The following is a 14244-nucleotide window of genomic DNA, read 5'->3' on the forward strand; positions in this document are numbered from 1 at the left end:
TCTGTCTCTCTCTCTGTCTCTCTCTCTCACACACACACACACACACACACACACACACACACTCTCTCTCTCCTCCTGTCCTCCTCCTCCTCCAGCAGCAGCAGCAGCAGTACCGACACTTTCGGACCCGACACTCACCGAACATGTTCCGGGCTCTGGACGCTGCGCTCGCCGTGCTGTTGGCCGCCTCTCTGCGGAGCACCGCGGGCGGCTACGGCTACGGCGGGGGCGGCGGGGGCTCGGCTCTCTTCTCTGCTCAAACCTCGCCCCCGGACCCGTGCTACGACGAGCACGGTACCCCGCGCCGCTGCATCCCGGACTTCGTCAACTCGGCGTTCGGCAAGGAGGTGAAGGTGTCCAGCACCTGCGGCCACCGGAGCGCGAGCCGCTACTGCGTGCTCAGCTCGGCGGACAAGGCGGACGAGAGGAGCCGAAGCTGCCACACGTGCGACGCGGCGGACCCCAAGCGGAACCGGCCCCCGGCGTACCTCACCGACCTAAACAACCCGCACAACCTGACGTGCTGGCAGTCGGAGAACTTCGTCCAGTACCCGCAGAACGTAACGCTCACGCTCTCCCTGGGCAAGAAGTTCGAGGTGACCTACGTCAGCCTCCAGTTCTGCTCGCCGAGACCCGAGTCCATGGTGATCTCCAAGTCCATGGACTACGGCAAGACGTGGGTGCCCTTCCAGTTCTACTCGAGCCAGTGCCGCAAGATGTACAACAAGCCCAATCGGGCCGCCATCACCAAGCAGAACGAGCAGGAGGCCATCTGCACCGACTCGCACACGGACATGTTCCCGCTGAACGGAGGTTTGATCGCCTTCAGCACGCTGGACGGCCGGCCCTCGGCGCACGACTTCGACAACTCGCCCGTGCTGCAGGACTGGGTGACGGCCACCGACATCCGCGTCACCTTCGGCCGGCTGCACACGTTCGGCGACGAGAACGAGGACGACTCGGAGCTGGCGCGGGACTCGTACTTCTACGCCGTGTCCGACCTGCAGGTGGGCGGCCGCTGCAAGTGCAACGGCCACGCGTCGCGCTGCGTCAAGGACCGCGACGGCGAGCTGGTGTGCGAGTGCAAGCACAACGCCGCCGGCCCGGAGTGTGACAGGTGCAAGCCCTTCCACTACGACCGGCCGTGGCAGAGGGCCACGGCCCGGGAGGCCAACGAGTGCGTCGGTGAGTGCGTGCGTTTCCCCCTCTGCCGCTCGTTCTTCTCCGGAAATGTGAACTTGATTTCATTCGTTCGCTGGGCTGTTATTCTGACAATTATTATTATTAGTCCTAGTATCAGTACTATGATCATGATTACGACAGTTTTCGATCACTATTAATTCCGATGTTAGACTCAGTAACCATCACATTCAGTTTAGTTAAAAGTGGCTTTCACAAAGCGTAACACTAATTGATGATCACGATGAGGATGATGATTAGTTCCAGTATAGATGTAGGGGTAGTCATAGTCGTAATCGTTTATATATTCTACTTAGTTCTACAGTTTTCCCATATTACATGAATATTCATTATGACTATGATGAAAATCTCTCCATACACCTCAAAACTGCTGATTAATAAAATAGGACGGACCCACTACTGGGGTCAATTTGACTCAACTTTGGGCTGTTATGTCAGTTTTTTACATCTCCCTTCTGCAAAGCTTGCTGATGAGCTGATCGTTTGAATCAGGAGTGATGGAGGAGGGCGACATCGAAATCCAAGGACTGGATTTCGGCACTCCTGGTCTAGTATAGTCCAATGCATACTGTAATAGGACCATGAAAATCATGATTATTATTCAGTTCTGAAAAAATACCACGGTATTAATATTTTAATGAGTGCCGTTTATTATTTTTCTGGGTGCCTCATCGCTCCATTTTCCATACCGTTACCATTTATGCTGTTTACCATTGTGAGGATCCTGCAGCCTGAGATTTTTGATATTATCATGAATATTGAACCTCATTTTGAATCCGTAAAGCACAACACAAAAACATAATTGAATTGAATTTGATGCAGGCTAACTACGAAAGTGCTTTTGTAGTGATACTTCTTGACGGATTGAGTACATTGACAAATAGAAAACAAAGAGAATTCTATTCGTAATTAATCCTTTATAATAGAACCACATGCAGGTACAACAATAATAATCATAATAATAAGAAGAATTACATTAGTCTCCAGAATATTCTAGAGGATTAAAATATTGCTAACTTCAGCATTGCATTTGGTTGTTGGATGTTTCGCCAGGGGAATAAAAAAGGTCATTGCTAGCAATTATTGGCAAGAGCTCACCATTCTCATATTCCAGTGTCATTCATTTGCTTCATTTCTTACATCTATTTAATTGCAGTTCTTATATATGTGCAACTCAGCCTGATACATATATAACAAAATAATAACAGCCACTACTGCGGTTGTTTGTAACGAACCACCTATTTTCCCAAAACCGACAACTGCTGTATTTGACTATTTGTGCTGAAACTCTGCAGCAAAAAAAAAAAAAAGTTGAAGTGAGTAAATATTGTTTGACAGTTGCTGGCCACGTTGACACATGGCAGGTGTTTCAAAGCTTTCTGTTTGTTGACTGTGGCCTTTGCAAAAACTCACAGATATCCACCGTGAACATGCTGCTCCATCATCACTTAAGCTCGACAATGGGTTTGACTCTCGAGGTCAGGGCATGCTTTTTCAAATACATAGTTATGCATGTGCAACATTAAAAGTCGAATTTAATATCGATAGTCATTTGAAAGATAAGACAAACATTGTCAATCCGAACTGGCAATCATTTCATCCTCATGAGGACCGTTCGACGACATTAACACATATTTTGTGTGTTGAACAACTGCAGAAGTGATATATTTTTTAATTGGAAGTAAAAAAAGTAATTTTACGCATTTCTGAATGTTTTCCCCCCTTACAAAAATCTCCGTGTCTAATCTAAGGGAGACTCCCGGAACAGTTATAGATGTAGATTCGCCAGTAATAAAAAAAAAAACAGTTGCTTAATTTTGAAATCAAAATAAAAACAAGATGCGCATTGACTATTTTGGGGTTGAGAGTCTTGCTCAAGGGCACGCTGATATTGCACAAAGCACAAAACTGAGCAAAATGTAGCCAAATTTGGATTGATGGTACACCCTGCATTTTTTTTTTTTTTTTTTTTATGTTCGGGGTAGCAGGAGAGCATGCAAACACCACACTTGGAAGCCCAGACACAAATCCACAACCTCTGACCTGTGAGGTGGACGTGCTAACCACTCGGCCGTTGTGCCACTCGTCAAGTCATTCAGTTTTCTTTTCACAATACAATTCAAACTCTCCAAATACATTTGTGTAATCTCCAAATTCTGTTCCTGTAATACACGAGGACACCATTCACCATCCCCCAAATAAACAAACTACGAGGGGGGGAAAAAAAGATGTGTCAGCGCCTCTTTATTTCGAGTGCACTTTACTGATTAAATCCATAAGGATCATGAAGGACCCTCATGCGCCAACCTCAAACCCCCCCCCCCCAAGCAGCACACACACACACACACACACACACACACACACACACACACACACACACACTTACACTTGTTTTTAATGAATACTTACTCCTATCGACTACGCTACTGTGTTTTAATGTTCGTCGTGATGGCAGTACTTTGAGAGCCAAATCATTTTCAAATTGTTGTGGCACTTGATGTGTACAAAGTTTGAGAACCGCTGGGTTTAATCATTGATTAAAAGCGGTGTGTCAAGGCGTACTTGATTCACACAGTACGTTGGAGCTCCACGATGGCAACAGCTGCTTTCTTTGGCTCGACCGTTCTAATAATTTCCCCAGCAGAATTAGCAGAAAGCCGCACAACGGGCCTCTCTCAAACTGCCTCCCGATCATATAAATGCTAATGTTGACAGTGTAAAAAGCCTCCTGATCGTTACTGTTAGTCTTCTTGTTTCATTCTCTTTTTGTTACACCGCAGTTGAACCGTGAGCCAGCAACGTTGCTGGCTCACGGTTCGTCTTTCCGTCAGCTGCGGGGGGAGATAAAACAGACGCTGCAAAGGCCGAGCTGATCGTCTGAACGGAAAATAGCATCGGTTTATAAAAGGAGTCGTAAACACAGATAAGAGCGGACAGAGGAAGGATGTTTTCCCCTTGTTGGGAGCTGCAGTGGATCTCAAAAGTCTACACACCCCGATTCAAATGAAGCCAAGATAAATCATTTCAATTTGACCTCCAGTGTAAGCAGTAAAACTCAACTGAATATCAAAGATTTTTTTTCTGGAATAGTGGAAGTTTAAAATTAATCACTCAGAAACGTATGACTGTGTTCAGAATTAACCAATCGCATTCGAACTCATGTGTAAAGGGGTCAGCACCTGCCACCTTTGAAAGAGCCTCTGATTCACCCCAAACAGAAAGTTTAGATATTCTACTCTGCCACGTTCCAACATGCAAATATGTCCGTTCGTAACTGGCAAATACGTTCAACTCGTATTTGCCAGTGAAAAATGTTCACACCACGTTGGCAGTTCCATGTTTCTGTACTTGTATATGCTAATTTGAATCGTCTTATTTAAAGCTTTCATGACGGGGAAAATTTGTTCGTGGAGTGGATAATATTAAACTATTTTTATGATTTCCTTTGGAAATAATTGCCTCAAAATCCAAGCAAATTGGTAGCTGACCAACGGCTCACAATGGCTTGCGTTTAGCCTTAGAATTGTATGAGTATATTTTTCATCAGTTTCTCATTAAAACAAACCAAAAAAAAAACCCCACTGTATTTTGGCATCTGGCTAAAACAGCTAAAAAAAAAACGACTGATGATTGAGAACTGCAAGGTTTACGGCGCGTGATCAAAATCATTTAGCATGAAATAAAAGCGATGCACGTTACAAATGGCTGCTTTTGTGGATGTCTGCAGGATCTTGAAGCAATTAATGTCAGCGTGTTGGCAGGCGCTCTCGCCAGCAGGAATTTTGGAGCTGCTCTTCGCTTGTCAGGACGCTCGATCCAGAAGCAATTGGGTTTTGATTCAATGGCAGTTTTGCACAGAGGATCAATCTGAGTGAGCAAGGCTTTGAAGAGGAGGACTAAGTTAATGTTGTATGCAGTGCAGAGAACAAAAGCTTTGAGCTTAATTTATGTTCATATATTATTACTCCATCTTTTTTAAGATTCTCATTGCTATTGACAAACGTTAAAGATTGGTCCAAAAAGTCACCCCCGCCCAAAACAAAAAAAACACATTGAACTCCGCCAACTCGAACATCTATTCAATTCAATGTTGCCTTTGAGATGAAAGGAGACATATTGTGAGTTTTTCTTCACAATTTCAAACAGTTTCCTGGTGTCTTGGAAACGTGCCTTTGACATGTTTTCATCAAAATACCCCAAGGATCAAAATCTGTATTACACTTCACACCCCCTATTTTTTGTGTTGCTGAAATTAGCCTGTTTGAGAGGGACCTTTAAACTGCTGCGCCAATTGCAAGTACGGATGTCATTATCATGATGATCAGGGGTGCAGCTATGTCAGTCTTTAGCTGTTCTGTAAATTAGCCCCCCTTTTATAAAGCAAGTACAAAATGGCTCTCCCACAGGCCTTTTTCGAAACCAACATTTTTTTTTTCGACTGATAAAGAATTTTCTCTAGGTGTTTAATTTCACACTTCATTGGGCAGCCAGGCAACTGCTTGTATACAAACTTTAAAAAGCCAGTTTTCCATTTTACATCCTCCTTAAAAAAATTAAGTGTTTGACCTACAACACACAATGCGGTGCAGAAGTCGAAGTGTGAATCTGTGTGTGTGTGTGTTTGTGTGTGTGTGTTTGTGCGTGTTTCAGCAATGGACCCTTGCCCTTGTTGTTGGGAAACAGTTTGGTAGGGAGCCATGCGGCCACTGAAGGAGGCATGTTCCGTGTCGGCTCTTGGCATGTTCCCACTTCCACTTGTCTCCTTGTGTTGGCGCTTGAACTCAGCGTTTACGAAGGCCAGAGCAATGTTCTAACCCAAGTTTTGTTTTTGGAAAGACACGTTTTTACAATGAGGTCATTTCACCTTTGGAAGATGCTGAGGATAATTGGTCTCTTCTTTGGCTCTGCTTCCAGTCTTCTTGACATAAAACTGAAGAACTGTTGCAATAGTCTGCTTTTCGAAAGACATTAAGGTTCAAGCTTGATAGACATTGTCACTCATGAGACGCTTCGTAGACACATTGTGAAGAAGGAACAGGAAATGGCTCGTTGTCATGCTAGCTATTAGTCCTATGCTAGGCTATGTTCGGCTACATGCTATTTCCGTTTTACATTAGCTTGGCAAAACTAATTTGTGTATGGAATTAGTAGAAAAGAAAGAACACATGCCTGTGAATATTGCCAGATTGTCTTTCATTTGACATAGTTATGTGGTTTGGCAAATAAGAGTTCCAAATTTTGTTTGACTTTGGAGGCATATTTGTGTGACGCATATAGTCCAAATTGTACCACATTTAATGCATTTGGATTTGGAGGTTCCATGCAATGTTTGGATTTTTCTACATTTTTAATCATTAAAAAAAATTACATTTTGTTCAATATCTCAGCCAGTATGAATCAAAAAAAATGGCATCATTATCACTGTAGGGCGGATATTTTACATGTATCTCTTGTACATACATATTTTTCTCATGAAAGCTGTCTGTGTGTTATGACATTTCTGACACACGCAAATACCCAAACAAGTAAACTAGCCTAATTGCTGCAAGCTGTGACATCCAAGGTGTTTCACGGACACAAGGCACACACACACACTGCTCTTTTGAAATTATATCGTTAAACATGCGTCATGAATAAATTGGCTGAACGAGGTGGTTTGGCGGGTGATGCGCGCATCCTGTGATTTGGCACAAAATGTCTGCGTGCGAGAGCGGGAGTGCCAAGCATTTGTGTGTAATCAATTCAAAGCGCCAGAAAACAAGTCGATGTGGTCACACTTAACACTCACAAGTAACTTTCACTCATTATCTCCATTAGGGACCTTGGCTGGCATGAATGGACAGAATGGCCACATTTAAAGCTAAAATAGAGGGTGGCTTTTTCCTCCAGAGTTAATTTCAAAGAAACCGTGATGAATACGAGGTTAATAATTGTGCTAGGTCACAAACACATGGTGAGTACCTCAAGAAGCCAATGAATGTACTTGTTCACCACATACAAACCTTGTGTTATAACGCCTTGAATCGTTTCAATCTGAACAAGAATCTTAGCATAGATATGAGTGCTAACATGACATGAGTGGTGTGCTAAAAGTCAATTTTCGAAAGCACTCATACTCATCAGGCTTGTGGTGAGATGAAGCGCATCCTTGCCTCAAAAGTGAAGCTGATTATCTTCTGTCTTGTGTTATATATTTATATTTTTCCATATATATTTTTTTTAACTCTACCGCAGTCCCACATTGTTGTTGTTTGAAAAAGTAAAAATGCTGACTAATACTTTACCGCACCGAGATGAGAGACGGGGATTTGCTTTAAACATATGGAAACATTGGTCACATAATAAGCGCGGCAATATCATGACGTTACTGTTGGGATTGAGACTCTGAGGTGGTTAGCAACTATTACGTTGTCACATCTTGAAGCACAGTCTGAATGTGATACTAAACATGATGGCTGCATTAAAATTAGGGATGGGCAATTGTTAAAATGTCAAGAGCTGAGTGAAATTGAAACAGTCTCCATCAAAAGCGCTTCAAAAAGAGAGACATATAGGTGGTGGTTTAGGGTGTAACGAAAACCGGTTTGCTTCGGAAAATCTTCATGAAACATATAGTATTGACAAAATTAAATCACCTGATATAAAACGTTTTTGCCACATTGTGTGTTTCAATTCTATTGGACATTGTGCTGGCCCTTCTGGTGTGCCAGCCAAAGCCACTTGGCGGCAGTATAATACTGGAGACACACACTAAGAAGAGTTTGAAATCAGTCAGCTCATTTCATGCAATGATAAAGAATATATGCCTGTCTCTGCCCTGGTACCAGTCCAAAATACCACACACACATATATATACACACGTGTGTGTGTGTGTGTGTGTGTAAATAAATAAAGAATAAAGAAATAAATAAAGAATTTCATGCAAGGTAAGAGCTGCTGTCTAACATCTACCCGGCAACAGTCGCACAAGTCGCTGATGGGACCACCAAATGTGAGCGAAAGCTCATCAAGGCCCACAGGGCTGCTGCTGCACGCGGCGACGTGTAATTAATGGCCTGATGGAGTTACAGGCGGTGTCGGCGGCGGCGGCGTCGGGAGCACATCTGAGCGACAGCTCACTGTTGCTTTAGCTTAACGCTCTTCATGTCATTCTAAATGACAGGCAAGAACGCACGGAGACACGCTGGAAACGTTTTCTCTTTGGGTTCATGTAACCATATCACCCTCACATCAAATCAACGTGTCAAAATGTTTGTAACGTGTGTTATGAAACGAAACAAAAAGAGTAACACTCTCTTATATTGTATTTAATAAAAACATAAATGAATGACATAATTCAATGGAAAGAAAGAATGAAAGAATGAAACTTTGACCTCATTTTTCGCTTGAATTCAATTGACAGTGCTCCCCCTCCTGGTGTGCACGCTGTAGCCAGCTGGGGGCAGTTTGATACAGACACAAGGTTATGCATGGAGACGAGAAATGTTAGAACTCCTCAGCCGCAATATTAGTCATTTTTTGCAGAGAATAACAAATATTTGCCTGTGAACATTGTTTTATTATCTGTCTACATGTGCTGCTCCATCTTTTGTGCTCAAATATCTGTCACTTAAAAGGTAAGGGCGTCATGGAACTGATGCTATTTCTTAGCCCATCTGTGTCTTTTTGCATTGTTAACGTGAAGGTAAAATAGCTTATCTCAAGGTTGATTAATGTTAGTTTTTTTTTTTTTAAATACACAATGTGTTATTCTACGTTTGATGTTTAGTTAAACATCAAATGGCAGCGGCAATAAAGAAAAAATGTTTACGAATTGCTAAACGTCTGTTTGGTATAAAGTGAGTTGATTTGAGTTCACTGCCACCATACAGCGTTCGTATGAAACATTTTTGCTTGCAAGTCGAAGCAAAACTTTGGCCAAATCATAGCTTGTATCTCGAAAAACCGCTTTGCCGACTGTGAGCATCAGAAATACACACAAACACACACACACACACACACACACTCTTTGCTGACTGTGAGCATCAGAAATACACACACACACACACACACACACACACACACACACACACACACACACACACACACACAGAGCATAAAACGAATGTACCTGCGACATATCAAACTTTCATTTAGCGTTAAACAAGCTGACTGGAAAAAAAACAGTCACTGGAATTCCTTGTGTGTGATGGTGAATAGCTCAGGCTAATTTATGACCAATGGCTTTGTCATTCCCATATAAGTCACGGCTTGGGTTGTGCACGTGTGTGTGTGTGTGTGTGCGTGTGTGTGTGTGTGTGTGTGTGTGTGTGTGTGTGAGAGATCAGGTCATGAGGGGCTTTTTAACGCCACTTGTCATGGATGCCTTCCAGTCTTGCTGGTGTTTGTGTGTCATCCATGGAATATGCTTTCACCTCGTTTGCTTTTCATTGTTGCCGTTGTTACGCTTGCACAAAGAGATCTCAGACAGCAGAGGTCAGCACCGGATGCACTGCAGTCATCTTCAGCGGCGCACACCATGCATGATATGAACATTGTTGCATCAGTTTGGCTGAAGTGGAATGGAAGGTTTTGTTTTGTTTTTGTTTTTTTGGGGGGTTGGAGGCGAAAGTTTGCAAGGTCATTTCAATTTGCTCGGGGTGAGCCCAGGTTAATCCATCACTCATTAGCTCACACGGATAACACACATGGTGGGGGTGAAGGGGTGGGAGGTCCTCAGTGTTGCAAACCCCCTCCTACGCTGCCCCCCCCCCCCACTCGGGCTGTCTTTGTCCCACTCTTTCTTTGCTTTTTTAGCTCGGTAATGAAGGCACATGGCAAAAGATTCGCAACCCACGGGTCGTGGGCTTTATACGGTCCAGGAATGCATTTGAGAGGGACCGCCATCTGATTCTAAAACCGAATAAAACCTCAGAGGGTGTTTTACCCACAGGAGCTACACTTACAAAAGCAAACTGTGAATTTTGGATGGTAGCATCAGAACACTTAACTATGTGAAATCCTGCCTGGCACCAGCGAATAGGACGCAGCACGTATGTGGAATCTCTGTGTGAAAGAGGCTCTCGAGCATAGAAGGAAGGCGTCTTCCTTTTCCCGACTCTTTCCCTTTTCATTATCTCTCCCCGACCCGAAGCCTCCGCGCGCCTCCACCCCCTCCCCTCCCACTTTCGGCACAAAAGAGACAATTAATTAGGCTCAGTGTCCAACTGAGAGCAACATAGGAGTTTACAAATTGCTGGCTTCAGCTGATTGAGCTTCTCCATAGGGCTGGTGGGGAGACGGGCCCGAGTAGAGAGGGAAAGTGAGGCAGGGTGGGGGAGACGTAGCGACGGAAGTGAGGCACTTGACTCAGCGTGCTATCAGCGAGCGTTATTTAAATAACTCGCCGTGGTGCTTCTGCGCGCGCGCGCGTGTGTGTATGTTCGCGCACGCATGTGGGGTTATGTGTGATTTAAATTGAAATTTCCCAGATGAGTTCCCTCCCTGCTTGTAATAACAGGCTAATAGGGTCCACAGCGGAGGATGACAAAGCAAACAAAGGAAACCTAATTATATAGGGGGGCGATAAGGAAATTATAAGGAAATTGAGTCATTCAAGGTAATATTTGTGTTATGAGATGATGGTGAAGATTCATTACCAAAATGGAGGGGGTGAGCAGGGAGTGTCGAAAACGAGGCGGAAACTTGGCTCTGTTGAATCGACTCCGAGATGGATGTGGGGATGAGATCTCTGTAGTTCTCCAACAGAAATCTACCAGGTGGGCTTTCTGACATTCTGGCTTCTGTTATTGTTCTGATACCGCCCATGGTGGGATATTGCCGTCTTATTACACCATAGTGGCTTTTATACAGAACAACCCACCAATGTTGATGCAATTGACACACACTCGAAGGTACGATGTCAAGCCAGTAGCTGGCCGTGCAACGCACACATTCAACAATCCGCAATTAACTTCAAGTCCAAATGAGGCCAAGCTATGAATCATTCTGGCTGTACTTGTAAGAAAGTCCAGGTTATGGGTTTTTTGTTGAACAGTTGTGGTTTTAAACTAGACAGACAATATCAGGTTTCTGCGCAAGGTTTCCAATGCAGTGGGCGGGAAATGAAATGAACCCAGAGCGCCAATAACAAACAAAGTCAGAAAAAAAAAATGAAATAAAGACTGGAGCGATGGCAAACAAAGATAGAAAGAAGGAAAAGAATAACAGTGGCCAGTGGGCGATGACCTCATCGAAAATGACACCTCTTGCTGCAGTATTCTCGATTTTCATATTTCACAGAGACAACAGTGCGCAGCATGTCGGATAGAAATGTATGAAGCAATGGAGGTGAAAAATAAGTGTCAATATGTCAATGCATTTTTTTTCTGATCATATAATGTTTCAGTGGCTTATTTAAGAAATGCTGAATATGTTTTTGGCCACTATTCAAAATACGTGCAGGTTGATTTTACATTGTCACTTTCTATTCACTGCCTGATAACGCTGCTCACAGTCATTGAACCTATTTTCAACTTTTGACATTTTTATTAACCTATGGATACTATAAGCTGTATTTAACTTTTTTTGTTTTAAATTCCGTTAGTTTTGTTTTTAATTCTAAGACAAATTCAATTGGAAGCGCCAATTATGGAATCACTGTTTAAGATGTCTACAACTGTGTTTCGTGATATCAGCGACACATAAGCCAATATCGGTTTAAAACAGGCGTTTAAAAAAAAAAACCTAATGTCCGTCGAGTTGATTACTTTTTATAAACAAATGCATTAATTCAATTATACCATGTGCATTCATTTCTTAACTGCTGATGGGGTGCGGGTGTTCTGGATGAGAGAGAAAACCTTTATTGAGACAAATGTACGGATGTATCAACACTGGACACAAATCACTGTTAAAGAATGACATATCACATAATATCATTTTTTTTATACTGGGCAGGAACAGACAAGACCCCCACCCTTTAAGTCACCCGAAAGACTGTTTATGGTGTGAAAGGTGCTGTTGTTTTGGTTAGCAACAGAGTCCAAATATGCAGTTATTGCACAGTGCATGTTCGCATGTTTGTGTCGTCATGGCACAAATGGTACAAATTGAAGAAGTGACACTGCACGTGTGCTCCTTGAGTGAAAGAAAGGAGGCTTCTACTTGAAGGACAGTACTGTTGTCAGTGCACTATTTGAGGAAATACGGTATTTATTTTGTGGGTACCTCACATATTAAAAAATCAATTCGTCCATCTAGGTTCCTGGGTGAGGCTGGAGCATAGCCTGGCTTGCTTTAGGGGAAATTCATCATTCTATTTGGCAAAAAAACAAACAAAAACCCAAAAACAATAAAAGTCGGTTAAAATAACATTTGGAATTTTGCCACCACCAAAGTAAATATAGAAATGCAGCTATTTGAGCATTTACTGGCGTGACAAATCTACATTATTGCAAAACTCTACATTTCCTCCCTCGCGCTGAAGCCGTTTGTTGACTCTGGCAAAGAGCAGGCGCCCTTTCACTAATTGCCATCTTGCGATGACTAAATCACAATGAGGTTTTGGGTTTCCCCAAATCAGAGGGGTTTTCATTTTCCTTCCTCGACTGTATCCTTCCTGTCCGAGTTGCAAGTGTCACATCGCGTTATAGGGGACGGAAAATACGACAGTCTCCTACTATTTCGACGAAGGGCTACTGTTCCAACCTTGCGCAGTGAGCAGAGGTCGTACACTGTGTGCCTTGATTTTTGCTGGCAATTGTTAAAATATTACTGGGCGCAGAGAAATGGAGTAAGTATTATTGTGGAGCCAAAATCTCTCCTCTCCATCAGTGTCAGAAACAATCCGTATGAAGGCAAACCAGCTGCGCCCTGCCAAGGAACCTAGAAGGGTTTCTCTCCTCTCGCACCGATGGCTTTTCTTTCGTAAAGCGATGAATGCTGAGGAATTCAGGGGTGGGAAATTATAAGTCAGATCCGAGAACAATATGAAAGGGGGAAAAGTAAGAGCGATAAATGCGTCGCAGCAGAAAGTGTGTGATACGTTTGAGATTTATGGCCCCTGTGGCAGCTTCCTGCTCACGCCTACCCATCTCTACATAAGCTTGACTTTGTGGCAAACATTCAACAATGTACAGCTCAGACACACACACCCTCAGATTAGCTCTTACTGCATGAAATAAGATTGTAAAATATGATTCATTATCGCGGGAACAGATTTGTCTTGGAGAACTGGGCAAAGCTCCTATCGCACCTGAGTGCAAGTAGAACTTTCTGTCCAGCCCGTTGAAATCAGCTGTCAGCTAAGGTCGCGGTGCGAGCCAGCTGGTGGAATTTCAAATCATTTGAACATTAATCAGTCGGATTTATTTCTCTTCCGTTCCATTTCAAAGTCTTCCTCTGCGCCGCTTCGCAAAAATTTATAGAGCGACTCGGCTCAGTTGCCAAGGTACCACTCTCAAGTGACATCTTCAGTGGGGGAAAGCCCAACTGGCCCCTGGTGGAAATGAGAAAATATGATACAGTCAACTAAAACTCAGTCTTGAGTTTTGGTCCCCCTTTTTTTTTTTTTGTCTTTCTATGTACCAAAATAACTGCTACGTCTTGCTTTTCTCAAAGCGGGACAGGACTTTTGCATTCTGTTGAGAAAAGTTGGATCAGAATTCAATGTTGTGACCTGAGTCCAACTGAATTGTACCACTGAGGGGAATTGTGCCCTAAGGGAGGTCCTGGGTCATTTCAGAAGCTGAGAAATATGATCTAAACGAAGAAGTCTCGGTTGTCTAAATGAATGAATGAATGAATGACGGGTTTACTCAATTCTGCATAAAATGTTGAAACTGGTGCCCAGTGGGCACTACTTAGGTTTAGGGTGTCAGGTTGGTGACCTTTAACCCTTTCAGGGACAGGGCTTACTACAGTGGACAGCTTATCATGTTATCAGGTTACAGGGTGCATGAAAGGGTTGAAATACTTTCAGTTTCATCTGGGTGCATACTATTCATTTTTATAGAAAATAAAGTTTCCAAGAGGACCTTCCCACTCGCCCCAATGACGAACAAA

The 14244-nt window shown here is 43.3% G+C and overlaps 1 protein-coding gene across 2 annotated transcripts in view; it reads left to right on the forward strand.

The window, feature by feature from the left end:
• The first annotated feature begins 67 nt into the window (after window positions 1-67).
• Window positions 68-14244, forward strand: part of ntn1a (netrin 1a) — a 43981-nt gene continuing 29804 nt past the window's right edge. For both annotated transcript variants that reach the window (XM_019862435.1, XM_019862436.1), the window contains exon 1: window positions 68-1185. In XM_019862435.1, the coding sequence (XP_019717994.1) occupies window positions 144-1185 (1042 nt within the window). In that variant the 5' untranslated portion in view covers window positions 68-143. The remainder of the gene's footprint in view (window positions 1186-14244) is intronic.

This window comes from Hippocampus comes, unplaced genomic scaffold (assembly GCF_001891065.2).
Source record: "Hippocampus comes isolate QL1 unplaced genomic scaffold, H_comes_QL1_v1.1 scaffold7, whole genome shotgun sequence".
Classification (NCBI taxonomy): domain Eukaryota; kingdom Metazoa; phylum Chordata; class Actinopteri; order Syngnathiformes; family Syngnathidae; genus Hippocampus; species Hippocampus comes.